Source organism: Sceloporus occidentalis, unplaced genomic scaffold (assembly GCF_023333645.1).
Source record: "Sceloporus occidentalis isolate IW3139 unplaced genomic scaffold, rSceOcc1.0.p SCAF_2, whole genome shotgun sequence".
NCBI lineage: Eukaryota > Metazoa > Chordata > Lepidosauria > Squamata > Phrynosomatidae > Sceloporus > Sceloporus occidentalis.
Window position 1 is genome coordinate 41,654,692 of NW_028316982.1, and position 25,332 is coordinate 41,680,023.

Here is a 25,332-nt window from a genome sequence, read left to right on the forward strand (position 1 = left end):
TAGAATACTGACCTATATTTGTAACAAAAAACAAACTTTTTAAAAAGCAAATTCCACTTATTTGTTTCAATAACTCTACCCTATTGTCTTAATTAACTCTATTTTCAATATTACACAAGTAAAAATTAGATGCCAAATCAAATTAAATGTAGTACATTTTATGTTCTTAAGGTAATAAAGAGGCTGTTAGTCTGTAAAAGGTTCCAATATGACATTTCCCCCCTGAAAATTTTCATTTTTTTCTGAAAAAACTGAAAAATCTAATTTTCCACCTGACACTTTCAGAATTTCAGAAATTACATTTCTAGTTGAAGCTACTAATAGTCTACATACTTAGATATTCTTGGACTGTAATGTCAAGCAGCCTTACTGTCTATGGTTGTTGTTGCTGCTGCTGTTCCTCCTTCCTCACCACCGCCGCCATCACTAGCAATCTCATTTTGAAGTCCTGTATACTTTTAGATCCTTCTCTGTGCTCAGAAGAATACTTTGCCATTAGGGAAACCAGTAAATAGTGTCACCAGTGCCTCCTGTCTTGATTTAATAAGTAGAGATGCATAAAGGATAATATTTCCTTGACATCCTTATGGTCACCTCCAGGTATGCTCAAAAGAAGCTAAGAGTATACAGGCTTAAAAATGACACTTCTGCTACTTATCGCTAATTTTCCTGGATGCCCACCTGCCTTTCATCAGGGTGAGTTTGCAGAAAGATTTGGGAAACTGTCAAAAAAGAAGCAAAGGCAGCTGGTGGCTTCCTATTAGTCCCTCAAATAGCCTCAGCACCTTGGATAACTCCTTGAACATATTCAGACTAAGATCCTTCTTACATTACATTGTTATAACATTAATATTCTATTTTAACTCATGGCAGCATCCTATGGAATCCTAGGATTTGCAATTTAGGGAAGGGCTTATAGAGTTCTCAGCCAGAGAGCTATTGGGCCTCATGAAACTTCAAACCTCAGAATTCCACAGGATGTTGCCATGGGAGTTACAGTGGAATATTGCATTATAACAGTGTAGTGAGATCAGGACTTAAATCTCAGAATGGATTTACACCCTCTCTCTTGGGATGGGAATAACCAGCTGCTGCTGGAAAGAGGGTGTATAGTAGTGGAGAGCCAGTGTAGCATAGTGCTTTGAGTGTTTAACTACGCCTCTGGAGACTAGGGCTGAAAATAGATGGCTCTAAAATAGATGGCAACTGCACACTGCAGCCCCAGTCTGGCCTTTCCCTGAGCTAAAAGAAGTGCCAGGAAAAGAGTGTCCCATTCATCGCCATGGCTCTTCTCCACTCCTGTGGTGTGCAGCATCTGGTTACTGCACCACAGGAGCATTCCCATGTTGCCCACCATCTAGTTGGGTGAACAGTGTGAGGTCGGATTGGGGGTGGAGTTATGGTATGCAGCATGCAGTCACCTCGTCCCTCCCGAAGCCGGCTCTTATTGCCAGTCTGTTTTGCCCCTAGACTTCAATTCCCAGCCTAGCCATGAAACCCACTGGGTAACCTTGGGCACGTCGCATGTTCTCAGCCTCTGGGGAAGACAATGGAAAAGCTCCTCTGAACAAATCTTGTCAAGAAAACCCCATGATAGGTTCACTTTAGGGTTGCCATAAGTCAGAAATGACCTGAAGGCACACAACAGCAACAAAAGGGAATGTGGGACAGGTCAATACTGGAAAAGATATCGGTCCTTCTAAATTCATTTGTTTTCTATACTGAGGACCAGCCACTATTGAGCACCATCATAAAACACAGAAAAGAAATAAAAGCAAATGGGCTTTTAAGTGAGGCCTATTTTTTAACCCCTTCAACTTTACAGCTATGATACTCAGGGGTTATTTCATTAGCTCCCTTCAGAAAATGTAATAAAAATGGAATCCAGTTAGTTGGGCATTTAAACAAAGTGGCTAAACGCATTTTGAGGCACTTAAACATAAATGACTCATTTCCCTCAGCTAGTCCTTGAGTCAGAGCTCATCTTGGAGCTTCACAACTTCACAGAAATGAACTGGTTCTTCTGCCAGAGGAATGTCAATGTATTTCCCCCCTCTGTACCACCCATCTCCACCTTGAACTGCATTGAGATAAATGAGTTCCCTTTACCCATGACAGCTCGAAGGCAATGTGGATGAAACAATTGCATATCCCCTTTACGTTTAGGCACTGGGTTAAGATCAATCTTTGCACAAGTAGGAGGAAGAAAGTTGGTATGGGTAGGGGGAGAAATTTGAATACTTGCTTCTCCATCTCAAGTGACAGTGGAGGGACATCTTGCATCCTCAACACCATTTATAAAACCACACAAACATAATTTTCAGAAGCAGCTTTGAAGAGCCCATATCTCATACTAATTTCAGATTGTTTCACTATTTATAAAACCACACAAACACCATTGGAAGGATACATTTTAAAATAATACTCCCACATCAATACTGGTCCTCAGATTTTAAGTTGTAGGTTATATTTCAGAGGAGGAAAGTGGCAAAACCATCTGAGTATTCCTTGTTTAAGAAAAAACATGAAATTCATGGGACCACCATAACAGGTGATTTGAAGGCATGTGTGTACACATGCATGTGTACGCACACTTCATATCTGACCAAAACTGCTTGACAAGAATTTTGTATTCTTGGATTTTGTGTTGTTATACCTATAACAATTTGAATATAGAAATAGTCCCTTACCCTGGTATAAATGGTCAAGAAAGTTTCTGTTTAGAAACATAAAGCAGATGAACCTACCGTAATTGTACATTTTGCAGAGTTTTCTAGACAGATTGCTCCTCATACTAGTGATTAGGCCCTTTCACATCATAAAATTATAGTACTAATATTGCACTTTATGCGAACCCTCTATAGAACCCTAAGATTTGTAGTTCAGGAAGGGACATTGAGGCTTCTCAGCCAGAAAGTTCTAGTGGCATGTCACACTACAAACCTCAGGATTCCATAGGATTCTTTCATAGCAGTTAAAGTGGAATTATATTTTATAATTCTGTGGTGTGAAAATGCCCAATGCAGCTATTCCATCTTCTCCTTAATGGATTTTCAGTGGTAGGAAAAGCAAATGGAAGAAACAATGGAAAAATCAGGGAGGAGTATAAGTGGAGGATAGGACAGAATTCAGGGCATGAGGATAGACAGTGGTGGTGTTAGCAAAGGAAGGTTTAGAGCGGCATATATGTATTCTAAAGAGATCCAGCTTCTTCTAAGCATAGATTGGTTAATGGATTTTCCTTTCTTGGAGTATAATCACATGAATTTTCTTGTTTGAGAAAACTAATATTTTATTATGAAAAATACACTGAGATAGCAAAGTCCTAGGTAGGCTGAAGAGGCATGGCAGTTTGTCCCCTGCTCTTGGAACAAAGCCAAGACATTTTCTCATCCTTAGAGGATAAGAAAAATGTGAGCAGGGAAAGTAATATCAGCAACCCTCAGAGTACCTGACTAAGTGAGAAGGAAAGTCAGCATAGGTTGGACAGACAGTCTAGGAAATCTACAAAAATCTGTCCCTCTGTTTGCTCTGATCCATGAAAGCATATACATCTTGAGCCTAAGATGGGTTACGTCTTTGACACTTCTAGCTAGTGTGAGAGAATTAAAGCAATTTTCTTCATTATTTTGTCATTTGTATATTTGTATTTACTGAACCCAGTTACATTAATGTGAGCACTGGGAATGTCTTTACATCACAACAGTACATTATGGCCATCGTGTTGTTGTTGAACTGCAATCCCTATCAGTTGCCAACAGTATCACTAATGGTGAGTGGTGAAGGGAGTTGAAGTTCAAAAACATCTGGAAAGCCACACATTTTTCAATTCCTGCCATATTCAACAAGGAAACCATTCATTTTAAGAGAGAGAGAGTGGGGGGGGGGGGGGATAGGATGGCCACATATTTGTTCTACTTATTGTAAAGCTTTAGATTAAATGGCTGTTATTTCTCCTACACTCTCCTGCCTGTTGCTTTAATGAAAACTTATTAATTCATGACCTTTGCTTGAGTGTTCTCTTTCTGCAGTTCTGTGAAATTCATTAAACTTTGCAATAGCAGAATGACAATGGCTCCTGACTGGAGATTGACAGTTGTGTTAATATGAATGAATGAATCTGATTTATAGCCCTTGTTGGCCAACCAGTGAATTATCTACGAAGACCAAGAGTGGAAATGGCTAGTGGGACCCCTGATTTCAGCATTCACAGAACTTGGGAAACTGTAAGGGACCAATAAATCTTGAATATTCACACAATGCTGTGTTCCAGGATCCTCATCTCTCCAAGTGTGGTTTCTGTCATGAAGAACAGGAACTTGCACTGATTTGTCTTTTCTGTGTTTCTCAGACCTTGTTTTTACAAAGGTCCTGAACTTGTATGTGAGCCACAGAAGCATGTTTTTAGATGGGAGGTTGGAGGGGAGGTAACTACAAATCTGAACGATACCCACATTCTTCCACATGGTGAAGATTTTCTAGTTTTATGGTTAAAAACTAAAGTGACATAGTGTCATATTACGATGTGAGTGCGTAAGCTGAAATGATTTTCATTGCATAAACTTGAGCCAGTTACTGTCTCTCAGCCTAAGCAACCTCACAGGTTGTTGTGGTGATTAAAAATTGGGAAGAGAACAATGCATACAATCTTGTTCTCTTTCAAGGAAAAGTAACAAATACAAATGTAACAAATAAATTTATTGTTATGTTATATACTGATTTTGTGTCTCAAGCAAGATAAGGGCTGATTCTCTTATTAGGCAGGGTGAGGCATCTGCCTCAGATTTTGGGTGTCATGGAAGAGCAACAAATTGTTGGTTAATTAATATATTATCATTTGCTATATGATATTCTTTTTTGTGGCCTGTTTTACTGAATCATTTCCTGTATTGCTATGTATTTTATATGTATTATCCTATTATTTCTTAGATTGTATGCCATAGGCAGGTTTACTCTTATCTATTTATTGTTTGTATGTACAGCACTGTGCAAATCTACAGCGCTATATAAATAATAATAATAATAATAATAGTATTCTATTACAACTTCCAGGTAAAAACAGTAAAGGAACATTTTTGTCTCAAAAGTACCTTGTGTAGAAAATTAGTATTATAGAACAATAGCGCTGGAAGGGTCTACAAAGATGAACAAATCCAACCCCCTGCCACAATGGGATACACAATCAAAGTACAGTTGGCCTGCCCCTTCTGTGGGATTGCCTTCTGTGGACTTGAGCTCACACGGAAGGCAAGCTCCAATAGAAATAATGGGGCACATGCCCATGCCGCACGCACCACGGTGCGTTGCAGGAACATGCCCCATTGTCCTTAATGGGATTTGAGCATATGCTTAATTCCTCTTACGCTGGAGGGAGTCCGGAACGCATCCCCCGCTTAAGGGGAGAGCTGACAGTAGTTCTAACAGATGACCATCCGGCTTCTGTTTAAAAACTTCCAAAGAAGGAGACTCCACCAGAATCTGAAGCAGCTTATTCCATTATTGAACAGCTCTTACCATCAAGAAATTCTTCTTAATATTTAGGTGGGATCTCTCCTCCTATAGTTTGAATCCAAATTAAAGCACCAAATGGTTTGAAGAGGGACTCCTTTGTTTCTCCTGCTTATATTTTCCAGAATTGTGTGTAGATTACTATGAATTATAAAGTATGGGCTGATTGTTTTAATATGTATTGTTCTTTTAAACTGATGTTATGCATTTTTAACTTCTTTATATGTTTTTAGCTGATGGTATGTGCTATATTTTAATTTGTTGTTATTGTTCCCCACCTTGATCCATAAGGAAAGGTGTTAGGCACATGGAGGGAAGTCTCCAATCACCTCTAATCTTTTGATATCAGAAACTCAATAAAGCATAGGCTGAGTGGCCCTTCCATGACCCTGGTGTGGATGCCATTACTAGAAAGCAGGCCAAACATGTAAGCTAGCAAAAGGAGTTGCATGAAGGCCCCAGCTTTGATTGATCAATTTCAGACATTCTGGAGGAGGTGGGGAGATCCAAGACTATACATAAATGGGCTCCAGATTTAATATAAACAAAGCACCGGCAATCTTGCATGCTAATCCCCTCTGCCTGGAAAAGCATGTCTTTCAATACTCATTCATATCTTTTTGGTATAAATATCAGGACTTTTTAGCAAATCTTCAGCTTAGTTCAGCAAACAGGCAGAATCTCCTTCAGTTTCCAGGCTAGCACCTCAACAGCTCACGCATCCCCTGTGCAGCAGGAGCTGTTTTAGTCCTCCATTTCAACCAGGACCCCCAGCAATTGAAGACAAGATCCATTCAGGTGCAGTATCACCATTAGTGATGCCTTACTTCTATTCCAACTTAACACCTTGCTTTCTCTAGTCCTTCTGTGTGTATGTTGATTCTATATGCCTCTGGACTTGGTATACATAGAGATTGATCCCCTGGATAAGTTACTCAGCCACTAGTTGAGCTAAATGTAATTCCTCAAACATATTTGAAATGTCCTTTTTGGATACGTCTACATCGAGGGTAAAAAAGGCATGTACGACATACAGTTTGCCCTTTCTTTATGTGGGGGAATCCGTTCTGGACTCCCCTGCATAAAGCAAATTCTGCCTATGTTCGAGCCTCATTTACAATACAAGATGTTGGTTATTACCTTTAAAGCCCTACATGGCTTGGGTCCAGGTTACTTATGGGAACACATCTCCCTATACAATCCGCCCTGCACTCTTAGAACAAGTGGGAAGAACCTGTTAGAGATACCAGCATCCAAACATATTTCTACTTCCCAAAAGGCATTCAGTATAGCTGCCCCTAGACTATGGAATGGACTCCCAGAGGAGACCCGCCTTGTCACATCCTTGGAAACTTTTAAGAAGGTGGTAAAGGCAGAGATCTTTTGCCGCACATACCCTCCTGACCTCCTATGAAGACCACTAGTATGGAACGAGTGCAGCTGACCCCATGATTGATGTTTTATGTTTTTATGTTTCTATGTTTTTATTTTCTTATGTTTTTAGTTGTGGTTTCAATTGCGCAGTAACTAATGCTGCAATATTGTAAGTGTAATTTTAACTCTGCTGTGATCCCACCTTGATCCATTGGGAGAGGTGGGAAGATAGAAATAAAAATTATTATTTATTATTATTATTAAATAAATGGGGCTCGTGCACATGGCGGTGTGGCGGTGAGGCGTGCACACGCCATGGGCACACACACCATTATTCCCTATGGGATGCGCCACCCCTTCTCCCAGAGCATATGCTGAAAGCCACATAAAGCGTGCCTGCGTATGACACGGGCGCAATGTACTACCGATAATGGTGGTGATGGTGATGATATTGGCTTTGTTTCCTTTCTCCTTTTGCTGAGGTCACTTCCCCCTCCTTTTCCCAGTTGGAGAGGGACAGGCAATGCATGTCATCTGTATAATGGCTACCTGGGCAAATTGAGTTCACATAGAAACCAATTCTAGGGAATTCTGTAATCAGGTTTAGGAACTCTTGGAATGAATTTCTTGAAATAATAAATATAATTTACTTTCCCTTGCAATGAACATACAAAGTAGTTGTTTCTATTTTAGAGCCACAAGTTCACAGCACTAACCTACTATGTACTCATAGTATAAATACAACATAGCCTTACACTATAACACGGGGGGGGGGGGGGGAGAAGGGGGTGACACCATTCTCTATCTTATCTTAAGGAGCAAAATATCTCAAGCCAGTGTTGCATGAGAAGTTGGTTTAGAGACAATTTAATTTAACATGACACTGAGGAGTTTATCGCATCGCGTTCCGAGAACATTTTTGGAACCCGATTGGAACGGAACACTTTCAACTTTACCGCACGTTTCTGTCCCCATCGGGTTCCCATCACGTTCTACACACCCCTCAAAGCGTTCCATATGTGTTCCTCGGAGGGAACGGATGAGAAAGTGATCCAAGCTTGTGGAAACGTTTTTAAAACGGTCCAAGAAATGTCAGAGCGGTAATGTAATCCGTTCTTACTTCCGTTCCCATGTTCTGCCTTGTTGTGATTGGCTGAAAGGACTTCCCTCCCTGCATTCTGTTTCCCAAGCCTTAGCCTGGCCCTGGATGGGGCTCTGCGATCGCAGAGTCCTCCAAAGCCTGGCTGGGGCTTGAGAGAGGCTGTCTCCCAAGCCCTAGCCTGGCCCTGGATGGGGCTCCGCGATCGCAGAGTCCTCCGAAGCCTGGCTGGGGCTTGAGAGAGGCTGTCTCCCAAGCCTTAGCCTGGCCCTGGATGGGGCTCCGCGATCGCAGAGTCCTCCGAAGCCTGGCTGGGGCTTGAGAGGGGCTGTCTCCCAAGCCTTAGCCTGGCCCTGGATGGGGCTCCGTGATCACAGAGTCCTCCGAAGCCTGGCTGGGGCTTGAGAGAGGCTGTCTCCCAAGCCTTAGCCTGGCCCTGGATGGGGCTCCGCGATCAAACCTTGTCCTACATTTTTCCCGGTTTGGTCCCCAGGGATGGCAACCCTATGTTTATGTATATGTATAACATTTATATATATATGTGTGTGTGTGTGTGTGTCTGTGTGTAAAAGTATACATACAATATATATACAATATACATATTTTAAATATGTAATATATACAAAATATATATTATATATAATATAAATATATTACACACACACATATATATATATACACACACACATCAATTTTTGTATATATAGATTGCTGACTATATGTGTGTGCATGTGTCTATATGTATGTGTGTATATAAAAATTAGGTTGTGTTTGCACAAATATCTCCCTGTAAAAGCCTTTTGTTCTGTGTATGTGGTACTCATGAACAAGAATACACTGTTACAAATACGCATGCACAAATATCGAAATGTTCTCATACTTATCACGCTTCCTATAAGGACAAATGTGGTAAATTGTATTCCTGTAACGTTCTCGGAACGTTTTACATTTTGGAATGCGATAATATCTGTTCCCATAACGTTACCTCTTGAAACGTTTTGGGAACAGAATAGAAATGTTTCAGGCACTGATGCGATAAACTTTTGAAAGTTTACTTTGGCCTTACCAGTTCTAGATTCCCATTGCTCAGTCTTCTCTTTATGCTGAAGCAACAAAGCTTCATCTTTGCTCCATAACAGAGGAGGAGGAGTGACAAGAGCTGTGAAGGGTCATCTGCTAAGGATTCTTCCCAGTAGGCAGGAATCCATCACTGGGCCCATCTTTCCACTCAGTGTACTACCCATGTGTCCCCTTCACTGGTGAAGGAAAGCAAGAAAAGTGTGATCCACTTCCTCTTGACATTTGCATGTGAATTCTGCTACAGAGAGTGACAATTACAAGCCTGTAATTGGAAATTAGTTATATTGAATGCCTGACTTCATTTCAACTTTGTTTAATTAGCAGGAAGAGCCACATGTCATCCACTGTGGAATCTGAACCTTTCCAACCCAAATTACTCTCTAAAATGAATTAAAATGTATTGCCAGACAGACCTGTTTTGTAGTGCAGTCAGGGATGCAGCCAGGAGGAGGAGGAGGAGAAAGGGAGGCAAAAGTGGCATTCACTCTTGCCATTATCATCATCATTGAAACTTCTGACAGACTGTGAAGAATGAGGTGAGGAAAATGGTATTTATATCAGGGGAGATTGAGCAAATATTCTTCTCAGGTTTGGGTTAGGCTGCCAGGCTGCAGAGATCACTGCTGTAATAACAATGCACAAAAAACAGGAGAGGTTGTTACTATGTTGTCCATTCATTTCAGGATCCCACTTTTCTCCCTATATGCTGAAACAGCAAAACTGTAGTTTACCCTCACAGCAGATGTGAAGTCATATGAGTTATAAGACCTGGTAAGGGACAAAGCCAATGAAATATTACATGTAAAAGTGTGATGCCCACATTGCAAATGGCAACTCAACATTCTGGCACATCAGCTTTCATATAATTTGGCAGTGTTATGCAGGGCCTGATCCTGAAAAGGCCATGCTGAAGCAAACACTGCTAAGTGTATATTGTTCAGGCCAGTAAGCAGAATCAAATAGCTTATTCCATAAACCACACAATTACTTTTCTGGAATTTAAAAGCTGGTCCTGAGCTGTTTCCTCAAGAACTTAACAGCAAATGTAATTTTTGAGATCAGCACTAGGCCTCTTCTGAAGCTTATTAAAACTGAGGCATAGTTTCCTGAGCTGGTCCTAGGTTTTGAATAGCAATTTTTCTGGAATTCTCTATACCAGTTACAAACGTGTAACCTCAAGTTACTTACTTGTGACTGTATTCATGATCCCCATGTAATCCCTAGTTATGGGGCTATGTAGGGATTGTGAAAAATCTCCAGTCTTCACTTATTGAGTGGCAGCTGCTGTGATCAACAGGAATTTGTTCCCCTGTTGACTGGGAAGCAGCTAGCTGATGGTTCCACACCAATTTGCACAAACAATCTCTAGCACAAGGAGAAATTGTGATAGGAGACCTGCTTCTGTCTGTTGTGCCTAAGATCACTCCTGGAAGGGTGTCTGCTTCACGATCAACAGGGAAAAAGACACCTGTCGATTGCTACAGATGCTGCCCAGTAAGTGGAGACTGGGGAAGTTGGACCAGGATTCACTGCACAGAACCATAGATATGATGCTTGCACATTTTTATCTCCTGTACAGGATTCTGACCACAGTGTTATAGTGCTTAAGTGCCATTTCACTGATGTAGGAATGCACTATAACTTCTTTTAAAGAGCAAGAAAAAAGTATTTTTATTCTGATACGTCCCGAATTAAAAGAAAGTCATTGGAGACTGGGGAAAAATGTTGCAACCATTGCCTGGAATTGCCAGAAAATAGTTCATGACAACAGAAATGTCATTTGGATATTTTAACAGACCCCTCTTCTGAGAACTGCAGCAACAAATACCTCCAGACACATTTTCCCCATCATCTCCTGCAGTCTCGTTGCCAACGGGTGTGTGCTGTGCCTATGAAGATGTTCATAAGTCTGTTTCCACAGTGATGGGGTGAATGTGCTGTTTTGAGTTTTTGTCATAAAAGAAAGCTGCTTCCTGCCAGAAAGCTTTCTCACTGTGCTTGCTGCCAAACTTTGACAAAAATCTCTCTGAATGGAACTGTTACTTTGCAATGTTTGTGTTACTTAGGCAAAAGGTGATGATGAACACTGTTGTTGCTGTTTTGTCATGCAAAATGAAAAGATGGCTTCTGTCTGGCATGTTAATGGCATGTTAATGTTAATGCTGATGAAATAATCAAAACTGATCCTGGGGAATCTGCTGTTGAGAACTTGGTCATAGGGATTGGTTTCTGACCTTCTACTATCTTGGCCACTCTTTTCTGGACAAATTCCAGCTTGTTTATTTTCTTTTTCAATGTTGGTACCCAGAATTGGGCATAGTACTTCAGGTAAGGACCAACCAAAGCAGAACAGAGTGGTACTATTACTCCAGAACCTTGGTCAAACTAATTCTTTAGTAACAGCATCTGTCTTGACTTGATTAAGCTTTATTTTTTAAGCAAATAAAAGCTAGCATCAGTAAGTAGTTCAGCTACCTCATCTGAATTAGACAAAAAATAAAATAAAAAGCAGGCAGCTGAGTTTATCAGTACAGCTATATTGATTTCAGTTAACCCCCAATTGATGGATGACATCTCCTAATAGTTTCATATAGATCAGGGGAGCCACATTCTTCCTCAAGCTAGTGCCCTCCAGGTGTATTGAATGACAATGCATATCACTCCCAGCCAGAAACACAAAATCGTTGAGTTGGAAGGGACTGCAAGGACCATTTAGTCCAACTCTCTGCTATACAGGAATACACAAATAAAACATATTTTTGTGGGTTTTTCAGGCTATGTGGCCATGTTTTAGCAGTGTCTCTTTCTGACGTTTTGCCAGGATCTGTGGCTGGCATCTTCAGAGAATGCTTTGTCTGGAAAAATTGGTTGTATATATACTGTGTGAGCCTGGGAAATAAAACACTCTGAAAAGGGGACTGTCCAATTTCTGTTTAAAGATGTTCAAAGGAGTTGTTGGTTCTTGCTCTTCACCTATATCAGTGATGAGTTGTAATACTTTTTGAGAAGATGTAAAGAGTTAAATTATATACTAAAATATGAAATTTATTACTCCTGGTCTTCACCTGGAAATCTATATGAATTACTTATCCATGGGTGACAGTTTGCTCCATATGTTGTGAATATCATATTGATGAGTTTCTTACATATATTTAGCTTCTCCAAGATACTATTTTGCTTGAAAAGAATATCATTATTCAGGGACTGTATATCCTTAAGCAAACCTTCAAGAGGTTTACACAATAACTCTATAAGACATTACACTGAGTTATTTTATGTGACACAATCAGTCTATTTTAGCTGTCTGTACATTGTTGTCTTCAGTTCTGCCAAATTCCACTGCCCGTCTCCCCAAACAACCTGCTGCTACAATGAGGCCACCATTTATCCCTTTTAATGTGTAGATATATGCATGAATATTGGGTTAGGAACTGTGTGGTCCATGTGGTTCACAGAGGGCTGGGTTTTTGTATCCTGGTCCCCCTTCTTTGAGCTCCCATACTTCTAATTCTCCAGTCACAAATGGAGAATTTCATCTCCCAAGGGTGCTGGGAAGTGGAGTTTTCAATTCAAACACTATTTCTTCCCTCTTACATGACTTACACTATTTAAGTCCAGGTATCATTTTGGTCACTCACAGTCTTTTTTAAATGTGTGAGTACAATGTCCAGAAACAGGACAGGTACTGAAAATGATCTGAATGTGGTCCATGGTCTCACTACCATTGTTCACCAAGGCACTGGAACAATGCAATCTTCCAAACATAGGTTGAATACTTTGAAGCACAATGTGAATATGGGTACCTTCTGGATCCTCAATGTTGTTAAAGGTTTGGTGAAATATCTCAACATGTATTATGTTGTTTTTTGCTTCCAAGTTGTGCAACCCTGTTTGTTATTTTGTTTTGTGCCTCCAAGTTGACTCTCACTTATGGCAAGCTTATCGTAAGGGTTCTTGGCAAGATTTTTTTAGAGGCAGTTCACTATTGACTTCCTCTGAGGTTGAGAGGCTGTGACTTGCCCAAGTTACCCTACTGAGTGGGGATTCAAACCCTGGTCTCCTACAGGCCTAGTCCAGTGCCCAAACTGCTATACTATGCTGGCTTAAATTTGACTGGCTTTTTCAAAACACATTGTAATTGTTGATCCACCTTGAGTGATATCTTTTCTTAGAGTACATTAAAACAGAAGCTCTGTGCAGATCAGAATCTGGAAAAGTTACCTTTTTGGTTTACAAGATTATTTCAGATAATGGCCATGGCAGAGATTATGGGATCTATAAATCAAAGAACTATTGATTTGGCAGTAAAATAGGTATATGACCTCATAACCTTTTGCTATTCATAATTAAGATTATATCATTGCCTTGATTGGAAATGCTGCTGAAACTCATTTGAAAGTCTGGGCAGCTCTACTGAAGGACATAGTTCTGTGACACTGGCAAGTGGGGCACTGATGGATGACACATGCAGCCCCTCCTGACAGCAAGCAGTAGTGTGCCAAGGAGTTGTGAGAGGATCCCGCACGGGTCCCTGCTTCTGCTAGCCATTTCACCAGTTACTGGGAGAAGGGGGCTGGATGTATCATCCTTCAATGCCTCACTCATAATTGTTGCAGAAATCCAATGCTCAACAGAGTTGTTTAAACTGTTGGTGTGTTTCAGGTCTGGAACTGAGAGATGGAGCATAGCCATTACGTCATGGCTATGTGCCTGATGTAGAGTTTCAGGCTTCTATTTCCAAGTTCTGATGCACACACAGGGAAGAGAATGCTTTACTGACAGACGCTATGATACCTGTGGTTGCACTAGTAAAGGAAAAGGACAAATGCCGAGCCTCCCATTGTTATGTACAGCGGCCAGTTTCAGAACTGTAAATGTTTCTCAGCTGAAGAATGTGGAGATGTGCTGCTCACCAGGTTTTGAGTTATATGAACCAAAGATATATTTACAATTCTTAGAGCAGATCTGCTCTGTTATAAAGATTATGATAAACTGCTCCAACCTAGAGGGCTATGTATGCCCCAATGAGTCTTTTCTAACATATGTATTTTAAGTTCTGTATATCATGCAATACACTCCCCTTGAAGGCCCAGTTGGTGCCTACGCTGGTGTCATTTTGGCACTAGGTTAAAACTAAAGCCTTCAAGGCCGTTTCACACTACATAGTGATATTGCTATGATTCTGCTCCAACTGCAATGGCTGCATTTAATGGAATTCTAGGCTTTGCCATTTAGGAAGGGATATTTCTCAACCAGAGAGCTCAAGTGCCTGACTAAACAATAAACTCAGGATTCCATGGGGTATAGTAAACTTGGCAATTAAAGTGGAATCATAGTGCTATAACTGTATAGTGCAAAAAAACGTTACAGCTGGATCAGACCAAAGGTCTATCCTAATTTTGTTTGTACAGTGGCCAAGCAGATGCTTTTGGGATACCTACAAGCAAGATTTGAGTATATCTTCTGAGCTGTTTTATCCTTGATCCATTTTTTCTGCAGATACTTGTACTATATTGCCTCTACTTCTTGCCCTGGTACAGAGTTGACAGGAAAAGGTACGTGTGTTTTCAGTGGATGTTCCTGCCTTGCAAAAGGAGGCTGGACTTGTCAGTCCTTCGGTTGCTTTCATTTGCTTAAACTTTAAACTCTGTGCTTCTTGAGTCAAGAGGACAGGCAGGCATATCAGTAATGTTCAGCACAGCTGAACCTGTGAAATCTTCTGAACAAATGATAGGGGACAGTCATACGTGTCAATGTCATCGAAATTGTTATTTCTGCCTTTTAAGGTGAAGGTTAACAGTGTTATGCAGATCTCGCCTGTTCTGTGCTGCACATCGGTCCCACTGGATGTAGCAGCCAAGACTGTCAAGTATGACCTAATGCATATTACATTTCCTCAACTCCCCATGTCAGATCAAGTCATGAATGTAATCTCTGGACTCCTGCACAGTATTCCCCAAGTCACCCTGCATAGTCTTTTCCTGATTTTTAACGTTTGAAAAATGTTGCTTTCCACATAGATATGACTGTAGCTTGGCTCTCTGTTCATCTTCAATAACAGACATGGGGAGGGGGAAGTTGTTAGAAAGTAACTTTTAAGAAGTAATTATTTGTCATTATTACTTCAAAGGCTTACATTCAGTTATTTCAAACATAAGTAGATTCATTGAATCAACTACTGAAAAGTAAATCAACATTGAGATGGCAATTCAATTGACTGAATAGATCTAGTCTAGTTGGGACTAGTCATTTGGTTTTGGCTTAAGCCTCCCCAGTTGCTAGTTACCATTTCCCCTACTTCTTGAAGTTAATTAAAGTAGTTATTTTTAGTTACTTTTAAAAAATCTGAACATTTTCATTCAGCTGCCTGAGACACATTATGAGACAACAGCTGGGCCATGTGATGATAGTTCAGCACCATTTAGTGAGATGATAGATGGTGATGATGATGATGATGATGATGATGATGATGATGATGATGATAATGATAATAATAATAATGTCAGTGTTACAGCTATAGATGGACAGGAGTGAAGTTATCACTTGCTATAATATAATGCAGTTAGACCTTAGTTATTGAGAAACTAATTTCAAGTAACTAGTTATTTATAAACAGTTAATTATAAGCTCTGGTCCTTTGTTTAAAGCATTTATGTCCTATGTTTCCTCCTAAGAGTTCAACATGGCTAACAGTATCAGCAAAACATAACCAACAGCATCAACAAAGCACCAATAATTTAAAATAGTACCTGCAATTTAAATAAAAAACAACAAGACTGCAGTTATAAGCTTTTTGTGGTGGGGTAAGGTTTATGTCCCCAATGTCCATAGAAGAAACAGGATTTAGTCTCCACCTTGGGGATGATAGAGAACTCTCAGAGGGGACCAATTTTTGATGGCCCCTCTTCACTACTGCCAAAGCCTTTGTGATCCTTACCTTGCCCCAGACTGGAGTTCTGACCTCAGAAAAGGGAAAAGGGGCTAGTGAATCTGCAGGCACACAATGGTCAGTTGGGAGAAGGCTTTGGATCCACCAGGTCCTCCTTTTCTTTAGACATGACCCCAGCATAGGGAGAGCAGTATACAGTATACTAATACTGACACACATAATTTCTTTCTGATTGATTTCAAGAGTAGGGAAATCATCAAAGTAGAAAAAGAAATTTAAATAGGAAAAGGCAAAAAAATCCAAATGGTGTGCCTCTATTCCCCTACTGCTAGCACATGCCAAGCAGGTCTTTAATAAGATAGTTCTTCCTCTTTTGGATCTTCCTGTCTCACCAATAAGATTGCTCTGTTTACAGCAGTTGGAAACAATACTGAAGTAGCAGCAAACTATTCAAACCAAACAGAGATATAAAACAGGACAAACCAAAAGCCTTTCTAAAAGGAAGGGATTTACCAGATTCTAGAAAATCATTCATGGGGTTGGACAGAAGGAGCAAGTAGTCTGAAGCTAAAAAGTGTTGGGGGAGTTATATCCCCTCCCTGAGCTTGGACCATTTACTGCCTTTGTAGATGAATTTCCCTCAGAAGGGAATCCCAAAGCTTTTATTTCAGAAAGATGGTACAGTGCTGGGTTCCACTGGCTTATAGGGACATAAATCACCTTTAGCAAAGCATTTTTTTAAAAAAAAAATAGAGCAAGTGTTTATCACCTATCCAGAAAACTCTGCATTGAAATGGAGAGTAAGGGCAAAAGAATGCTATTTTTAAAAAACCCATATATGCTTCTTCTTTTTTAAAATAAAGATGATAGGTTTCCATACTGTGAATCTCTGCTAGGATGTTTAAGGGGGAAAAAAGCAATGCTAGAAACAAAAGCAAATGTAGATGATGTCACAAAGGAGCATTGTGCTTGGAGGTGGAAGGGAATTATGGAGGGCAGGAGAATAAGATAAGGAAAAGGATTCACCTGCTTGTGTCCTTTGTATTGGCTGTTCTGACTTCTGAGCCTAACTCAAAAGGAGCCCAGATTTATAGCCCCGAAACAGAACAAAAATTGGTTAGACACTGGTTGGCTGAAGGGTGAACCAATCAGGGCAGAGCAAAGTGGCGATGCTGCCTTTTTGGTCCATGACCAAATTAGGATTGAGTGTGAAGCACAACAGTTGAAATGGTTGCTCCCAGAATTCCCCAACCAGAATTCAGAGGAACTGTAATTGAAATATGCAACTTTTCAGCCTATGAGTTAATTGCATAAAAATATTAAAGGAATTCATACAAGATGAAGAGAAGAACATCTTTAAACTTGGTCCACCTTCTGTGTTCTGTTTCTTAACTGTGTAAGTCTAGGAACTAGACATTGGCCTCAGTCTAGCATCCCCTTATGTGTGTGTGTTGTGTGCTTTCTAGTCATTTCTGACTTATGGTGACCCTATCATAGAGTTTTCTTGACAAGATTTGCTCAGAGAAAGTTTGCCATTGCCTTCCCTGAGGCTGAGAGCAGCTGACTTGCCCAACATCATCCAGCAGGTTTCATGGCCAAGCAGGAATTGAATCCTTGTGAGGAGATATGCTATTTGAGCTTATGCAACCCCCATACAGAATAGCAACATTGAACAACACATCAGTGACTAGGTGCCAATGTGCAATGCTCAATATATGATGCACAACCACAATGCAAAGTACAGGATGCACATCTGCAACACACAATGCACAATGCACAGCTTGCAAAGAAAAGTTAGAGATGAACATGCTATCTGCACAATTCTGCTTCTGCCACAATCAGAAGCAGAGTGACCTTTTGGCTCCACATATGTATATGTCCCTAACAAAATTCCAGCCACTATTGTATCCAGAAGCATAAGCAATTGCATGTCCATCTGCTTAAGCAAGCCCTTGTATAAGCACTGCGTGTGTAGTTTCCTCCTGCCCAAGCTGCTAAGCTTGTACACAAATACCATCCTGCATTGTTATAGCACTATTATTTTGCTTTTACTGCTACAGCTGCCTCCTGTGGAATCTTAGGATGTTATCAGACAAGGAAAATTGGAGGTATAATCCAATGGCAATCTGAACACAATCATGGAGTTTAACGTTATTGCATGAAAGACTACCACACACAATTTCGGGCAATGGGAAATCAGTCTGAACGCAATCATGGGGTATCTCCTCTATTGCATGAGAGGTGATCACATGCAGTTTCGGGCAATGGCAAGCTATTTTCAGGCAATAGGAAGTCAGTTCGAACTCAATTTGAATTCACGTAAATTTGCTGAACTAGAGAATTCACATGAATACGTTCTGGCCCCACTTTCTTTTCATTCAAAATTAAGAGAATTTCCTCCCATGTGATAAACTCCTTAGAATCTTGCAATTTAGGGAAAGGTATTTAGAATTTAGCTCAAGGGATGTAGTGGCTTAGTGGTTAAAACACCAGTTCTGATGATCAGAATATCAGAAGGTTGGTAGTTTGAGGCTTGAGTGCTGCATGATGGGGTGAGCTCCTGTCACTAGTCTCAGCATCTCCCAACCTAGCAATTCAAAAGCATGTAAATGAAAGTAGATAGATAGGTACCACTTAAGTAGGAAGATAATAGCATTTTGTGCAGTCGTGCTGACCACATGATCACCAGAGTAGCCCTCGGACAATGCTAGCTCTTCAGTTTAGAAACAGAGATGAGCACCCTCCCCCCACAGTCAGTTACAACTAAACTTTCATGTCAAGGGACTATCTTTACCTTTTATTTAGAATTCTCAGCCAGTGAGCCCTTAGACCTCATTAAACTACAAACCTCAGAATGCCACAGGAGGCAGCCAAGGCTGTAAAAGTGGAATAATAGCACTATAACAGTGTAAGTGTTATACTCAATTGTTAAACTCATTAGAAAACTATCAACAATGCCAACCAATTGTTAAGGAGAAGAGAGAGGGGAGAGTTGGATTTAGTTGCCTTGCCTCCTTCACTCTAATCAATGCAATTATTGCTTTTCTACATGGACTTTGGTTTCTGGAATCCCAGCTTTGCACTCAGCCACAGTAGAAGGACCCATGGTTTTAACAGTTGGGGAAAAAATCTACAGTGCATCCTAGAATGTATGCCAAATGGATATTAAAAGCAATATATATGAATCTTCTTCCTTCATTCTGGAGAACTAAAAATACATGCTATTTTGTTCAGAAGGAATGACTGCAGTGTGCTATTTCCACTCATTCATGTTTGCTGCCTTACTCCCCCCCCTCTCCATCCTCTGTGCAGCATGACTCAGAATCTCTCATTGTCTTATCTCCCCTGCTGTCATATGTCTGACTCAAACCTTCACTGAAATGATGACAGCTTGATTCAGTCAGGTTCCCAGAGGACTCCTGAACTTTGCTAGCTGGTACGTAAAAGTTGCTCATAACACTTATGCCAAGTAGGTACTGATACTTTTTGTACATCAAGCTGGAAAGGGCATTCTTTCATAAAGGAAGTATCCTAAACTATATCAAGGAAGGAAGGTGGGAGAGAAGACAGATCTAAAATGCCACATTATTTTAAAGCTTTGCACGTGTTTTTGTTTTAAAAAAGAAATGCCATACTGATATATGTTGCTTTCAGTTTATTCATGTCAAAATATCTTAAGGCTTAAAATACAGGAAACTCTCACCTGCGTAAGATTTCACATCTAGCTCATTATGTGTGCTGTTAGCAGCGTGGTATAGTGGTTTGATCACTGGACTATGACTCTTATGATCAAGGTTCAGTCTCCTGCTTGGCCATGGACACTCACTGGCTGACCTTGGGTGAGTCTCACACTCTGAGCCCCAGAAAACCCACATGATAGGGTCACTTTAGGGTCACCATGAGTTAGACTTGAAGGCACATAACAACAATCACAACAATACTGAATATTACAAAAAGCAGTGTAGAAAAAAAAATTGTGAGTTTTTCAGGCTATGTGGTCATGTTCTGGAAGAGTTTATTCCTGATGTTTCACCAGCATCTGTAGCTGGCATCTTCAGAGAATGCTGGCATGGAAGTGAGTGGGGTAAATATACTGCGTGAACCTTGGTTGAGAGGAAGTGATTTACATGTTAATCTCTGTGTTGATCTGTTGTTAAATGGCAAGGCCTCAGGGTGTATATTTAAATAGTATCCATCGTCTGCTGGGGAAACCCCTGACCCTGGGTGGTTTGATTTGCACTTGCTAGGTCTTGATTCTTGTGTTTTTCAGGACTGGTAGCCAAATTTTGTTTACTTTAGGGGTTTCTTCTTTCCTTTTGAAATTGTCTAGGCATTTGTGGATTTCAATGGCTTTCCTGTGCATTCTGACCTGATCGTTGTTGGCATGGTCCAGAATTTCAGTGTTTTCAAATAGCATTTTATGCTCAGGATGGTTTATAATGTGTTCTGCTATTGCTGATTTTTCTGGCTGATCCAGTCTCCAGTGTCTCTCGTGTTCCTTGATTCATGTTTGAACACTTCATTTGCTGGTCCCTATGTAGACTTGTTTGCAGCTGCATGGTATGTTGTAAACTCCTGTGGCTATGAGAAGGTCTCTCTTGTTCTTCACTGAGTACAGCATTTGCTGGATTTTCTTGGTTGGTCTGTAGATCATTTGGAGTTTGTGTTTCTTCACCAGTTTCCCTATTCTGTCTGTGACTCCTTTGATGTATGGTAAAAATACCTTTCCTTTAGGGGGTTGTTTATCTTCACTCCTATAGGTTTTTCTGGGTTTTTCAGCCCTTCTGATATCTGAGCTGGAGTAACCATTAGCCTGTAGAGCACATGCTAGGTGCTTCAATTCATCTTCCAGGAAGTAGAGTTCACACATCCTTTTTGCCTGGCCTACCAGTGTTTTTATTGTGCTTCTTTTTTTCTTGGGTGATGATAGAAGTTCTTGTGTTGGTATCTGTCCATATGTGCAGGTTTTCTGTATACTGTGTGGCCCAATCATTGGTTCGGTTTGTGGATGACCAGGACATCCAAAAATGGCAACGTTCTTTCCTTTTCTTTTTCCATAGTGTAGAAAAAGGTTCCAGTAGATGTTATTTTGTTGATGGCTCTTTCAAACATGCCCAAGAGATGGGATAAACATTTGAATAAAGTTTGAAGCAAGCAAGCAACAGTCTATTATGTGGATCGTGATGTGGCATGTTTGCTCAGGTTGATGTTTCTGACTGCACACAATTCATGTTCTCAGCTTAAATGATCTGCCTTTCATCTGCAGGGGGAAAAAGTAAAGTGCTTCTCTAAAGGGTAAGGTTGGTCCCCTGGTTAGGTATTACACTCCTGTAGGGTTAGGGTTGGTTGTGTGTGGGGGTGGTTCCTCAAAAAATTATGTGTTTGTTCTTCAATGAATCAGTTATATCCTGCAAGTGCAGTATCCCTAACTAGTCAGTTTTTGAATCAAACTAAAATGCACACCAACCATAAGGATATGGAATCTTGTGGCAATAAGTGTTAGAAAACAGAGATATGTTTTGCTCAAAACTAGTTATTATAATGATGTACTGTTAGAGTGTATCTACATCCCACAATTATAGAAATTTGGTATCACTTTAACTGCTATGGCTCCATCTTATGGAATCCTGGGATTTGTAGTTTGGCGAGTTACTTAAAATTCTGTGCTGGAGGTTTCTAGTGCACCCTACTGAGCTACAGTGCTAGAGCTCGCTGCCATAGACTTCTCAGTGCTCCACTTTCAAAGTAGTGATTTTCTCCTATTAATCCCACTCCATTGCAGTCCCACTTGGTTTCTCTCCACTACTGAAAGTACCACCACCACCATCTATGCTCATTAGTTCTTCTGGGAAATATGCCACATGGGATGCACAAACCTTGATTCTAAACAGGAATTAATCCTCAGCAGGCTGCCTGGCGTATGAGTCTCCCAGGAATTTGGGTGTGCACACCCTCACACCATATTCCCCTGCAGAAGCACTAGGTTTGGAGATAGTGGAAACAATGGGGGGGGGGGGGGCAGAAGATGATCACAAGCCTGGAAGGTTGTCCTACCCTGCTCTACATTCACTCTTATTTAAAATTTTGAAGCTTGCAAAATAGCTGTTTTGTTCTCTTGTGTCAATCAGATAATGAAAATCCTGGCCTTTTTTGTATGTGCAAGTGTGAAGAGGCACAATATTTGCATACAAATATTCTTGATCTTTCATGCAGAAAAAATGTGTAGAGATGAAGTAGCAAAACTTAGAATGAAACAGCAATGATTTATTGTAAAATAATCATCCTAACTGCCTTTCAGGCATTCTTGGCTGCAATGGTAGGCTGTAATGAAGAGAAAGAAAGAAAGAAAGAAAGAAAGAAAGAAAGAAAGAAAGATCTAATAAAAAGAGTGGGAAGAAACAGTTTTCTAGCTGGATGACTATTCTGCAAAAAAAAAATTGCATACCTACAGTAGCCCCCCCCCCCCCCCCCGCCGCCGCCATTTAAATAACATAAATAATTTATTGCAGAAGATATTCAAGCTTGATTTATTTAAAAGCAAAACCAATGTTTGGTAACTTCAGTTACATAAATTAAAACTGGCTGTTGCTGGCTTTTCACAAATTACTTACTACACTGAATTAATCAACATTTTTTATAATTACAGTGAGCTGACAATAGCTAGAGATACACAAGTTGGTTTGGAATCTCCTTTTTTGCCCTGCTGCTCCTGAGAGAGTCAACGGAGTGAAAATCAAGTGAACAGCTTCTGATATGTTACTCCAGTATCCCTCACCCCCTAATATCATGATTGGTGAGTCCAAGAATAAACATTTTCTGTTGGAGCCTGGAGAGACCAGATACACTCCTGCTTTCTTTCCTGCCTGCTTGTCATTTTTCTTTCATGGAGTATTTGAGGTTGGTGAAAACATGTATTGATTGTTCCTACAAACTGAAATTACTAAAACCGCCTGTTGAAGCTCATGGGATAAGCTCATTTTTCATTTCAACCACTTTAAAAAAAAAAAGAAGAAGTCCAAATCTTTCTAACCTTTGTCTCAGGACCTTCTGAAGCAGATGCACACCCCAGTTATGATATGATAGCAGCATATAGAAATGAAAACAAAAACATTTAAAAAAATCAATTTGTGGTGTGCCTTTCAAGTCATTTATATCTTATGTTAAGGCAAACCTGTCAGAGACTTTTCTTGGCAAGATTTGTTCAGAGGAAGTTTGCCATTGCCTTCCTCTGAAGCTGAGAGACTATGAATTGTCCAAGTTCACCCAGTGGTTTTCTATGAATTAGTGGGCATTTGGACCCTTGTTTCTCAGAATCCTAGACCAATACTCAAACCACTATACCACACTGGCTCCAGAACACCAGTTCTATCGATCCAGCTAGTCGTTGTTTCTTTCTTATCTTGTCAAATTTTGTTTTTGCTTTCAGTGCAGAGCTTATGATGAGCATTCCTCTTTACATTTATTCATTTGTATAGTTAACATCATATCCCCAGAGACTCAGCACAGATAATTGAATTTAAAAACAATTCATTAATAATTTAAAATAAAAACATTGAACTTATTTAATAAAAGAAGAGTAGAGAAACCCCTCAGTCAATAAGTGTTTGTCTTGGTAAAGCAATCTAGCTTTTTTGTGGAAGAAACCTGAGCCTTTATCAAATGGGCCAACCTCAATGTATAGTCCATATACATGAAACTAGTGGCAGAGTGCTTTGTGTTTATATGTTTTTGGGGACACTGTATATAATCATGTATAATTCCAGAAATTTTACTCGAAGAATCAACCCAAAAAACACAGCAAGCCCAAATACCTCTATTCTGCTTTGCTATCCTTCTCCAAGTGATAAGAGGAAGGTTTAGGGTGCTTGAGGAGTTGGGCGATTTTTATGCATTTTCATGTTATTTTCTACATGATTTGGGTGTATAATTTGCCTGAAAAATTACATTAAATTTTAACATTTGGGAGTGGGGTGGGGGGCTTTTGGGATCTGGTGAGTAGATTCAGGGGCCACAAAAGTAGGGACCAGGGGCCACATGGCATAATTTAGAGATAGGGATACCGCCTGGATCAAAGTTAAGGACAATTAAATTGTGCAGCAGCAACAGCAGCAAAAAAGGAGAAGGAGGAGGAGGGAAAAAAGGAAAAAAGAGGGGGAGGACATATTTGAAGTCTGGAAAGTACAGAAAAAATTAAGAAAGAAAGAAAACAATGAATGGCAGAAAGCCTTCACTGGCCCAAGATTAGCAAAGCAAAAGAGAACCAGTGCATTGGGGAATCAAGAAAGAGAAAGGGAAAGAGAGAGATTTGAACAGAGGCGACTGGAAGTTCATATTCATCATTCCCTGTTGTGGGAATCTATCAGAGGACCTTATCACACGTGGGGGGGGGGGGGGGTTGCAGCTCAGATCCGCAGTCACTCCTGTTCTAGCAATGCAAAGCGTGATGTTTTTTTCACACCAGATCCAGAGTCACTCCTGTCTAGCAATGCGAATTAAGGTTAAAACGTGATGTTTTACCACACCTGGTTGCCTTTCTGTTGCCCTTCCAAATTGAGGGGGAAGCGAAGTCAGTTCTATTCCAAGCAAGTCACATGATGCAGATTCAAGCAAAGCGGAGTGAGTGCACATTATATTACCACACCGGAGGGTTCAATGATTCGAATCGGCATCCTTGCACATACTCAGTGGGGCTCTGGATGCTGTCCTCCTTCCCTGCCCCCTCCTTAGCTGTCATCCTTCATGAGGTGAAGAAGCAGTCAGGGGATGATGGGATAGGTCGCTGGGGGTTGCTGGGGCCAGGATTGGGATGCAGGAGAAGGCAGAGGATGATGGGATAGCTCGCTGAGGGTTGCTGGGGCCAGGATCAGGATGCAGGAGAAGGCAGGGGATGGTGGGATAGCTTGCTGGGGTTTGCTGGGGCCACAATCGGGATGCAGGAGAAGGCAGGGGATGATGGGATAGCTCGCTGGGGGTCACTGGGGTCAGGATCGGGATGCAGGAGAAGGCAGGGGATGGTGGGATAGCTTGCTGGGGTTTGCTGGGGCCACAATCGGGATGCAGGAGAAGGCAGGGAATGATGGGATAGCTCACTGGGGGTCACTGGGGCCAGGATTGGGATGTAGGAGAAGGCAGGGGATGATGGGAATGATGGGATGGGTTGCAGGGTGGCAGAGGGGGCAAGATGGGCTGAAGGAGGAGGAGGGGGATGACAGAGCAGGACACAGGGGGCCAAGGGGGGTGACATTGGAGTGGTTTTCCACACCAGATAAATTCGAAGTGCAATCGAAGTGAGCCTGGAAGCGAATTCTGTGAAGTCACTTTTTTTTCTGGTTTTACCAAAATGAGGGGTCACTTTGGAATCACTGCAGAAGCACCTCGCAAG

General features: G+C 40.8%; 1 protein-coding gene across 1 annotated transcript in view; it reads left to right on the forward strand.

Annotated features, from left to right (window-relative positions):
• The window catches only part of LOC149318202 (AP-1 complex subunit sigma-3), an 88,517-nt gene extending 65,813 nt beyond the window's left edge, over positions 1-22,704 (forward strand). Inside the window, exon 5 of the mRNA XM_089507744.1 lies at positions 22,597-22,704. Coding sequence (XP_089363870.1) covers positions 22,597-22,599 — 3 coding nt within the window. The 3' untranslated portion in view covers positions 22,600-22,704. The remainder of the gene's footprint in view (positions 1-22,596) is intronic.
• Positions 22,705-25,332: the final 2,628 nt, after the last annotated feature.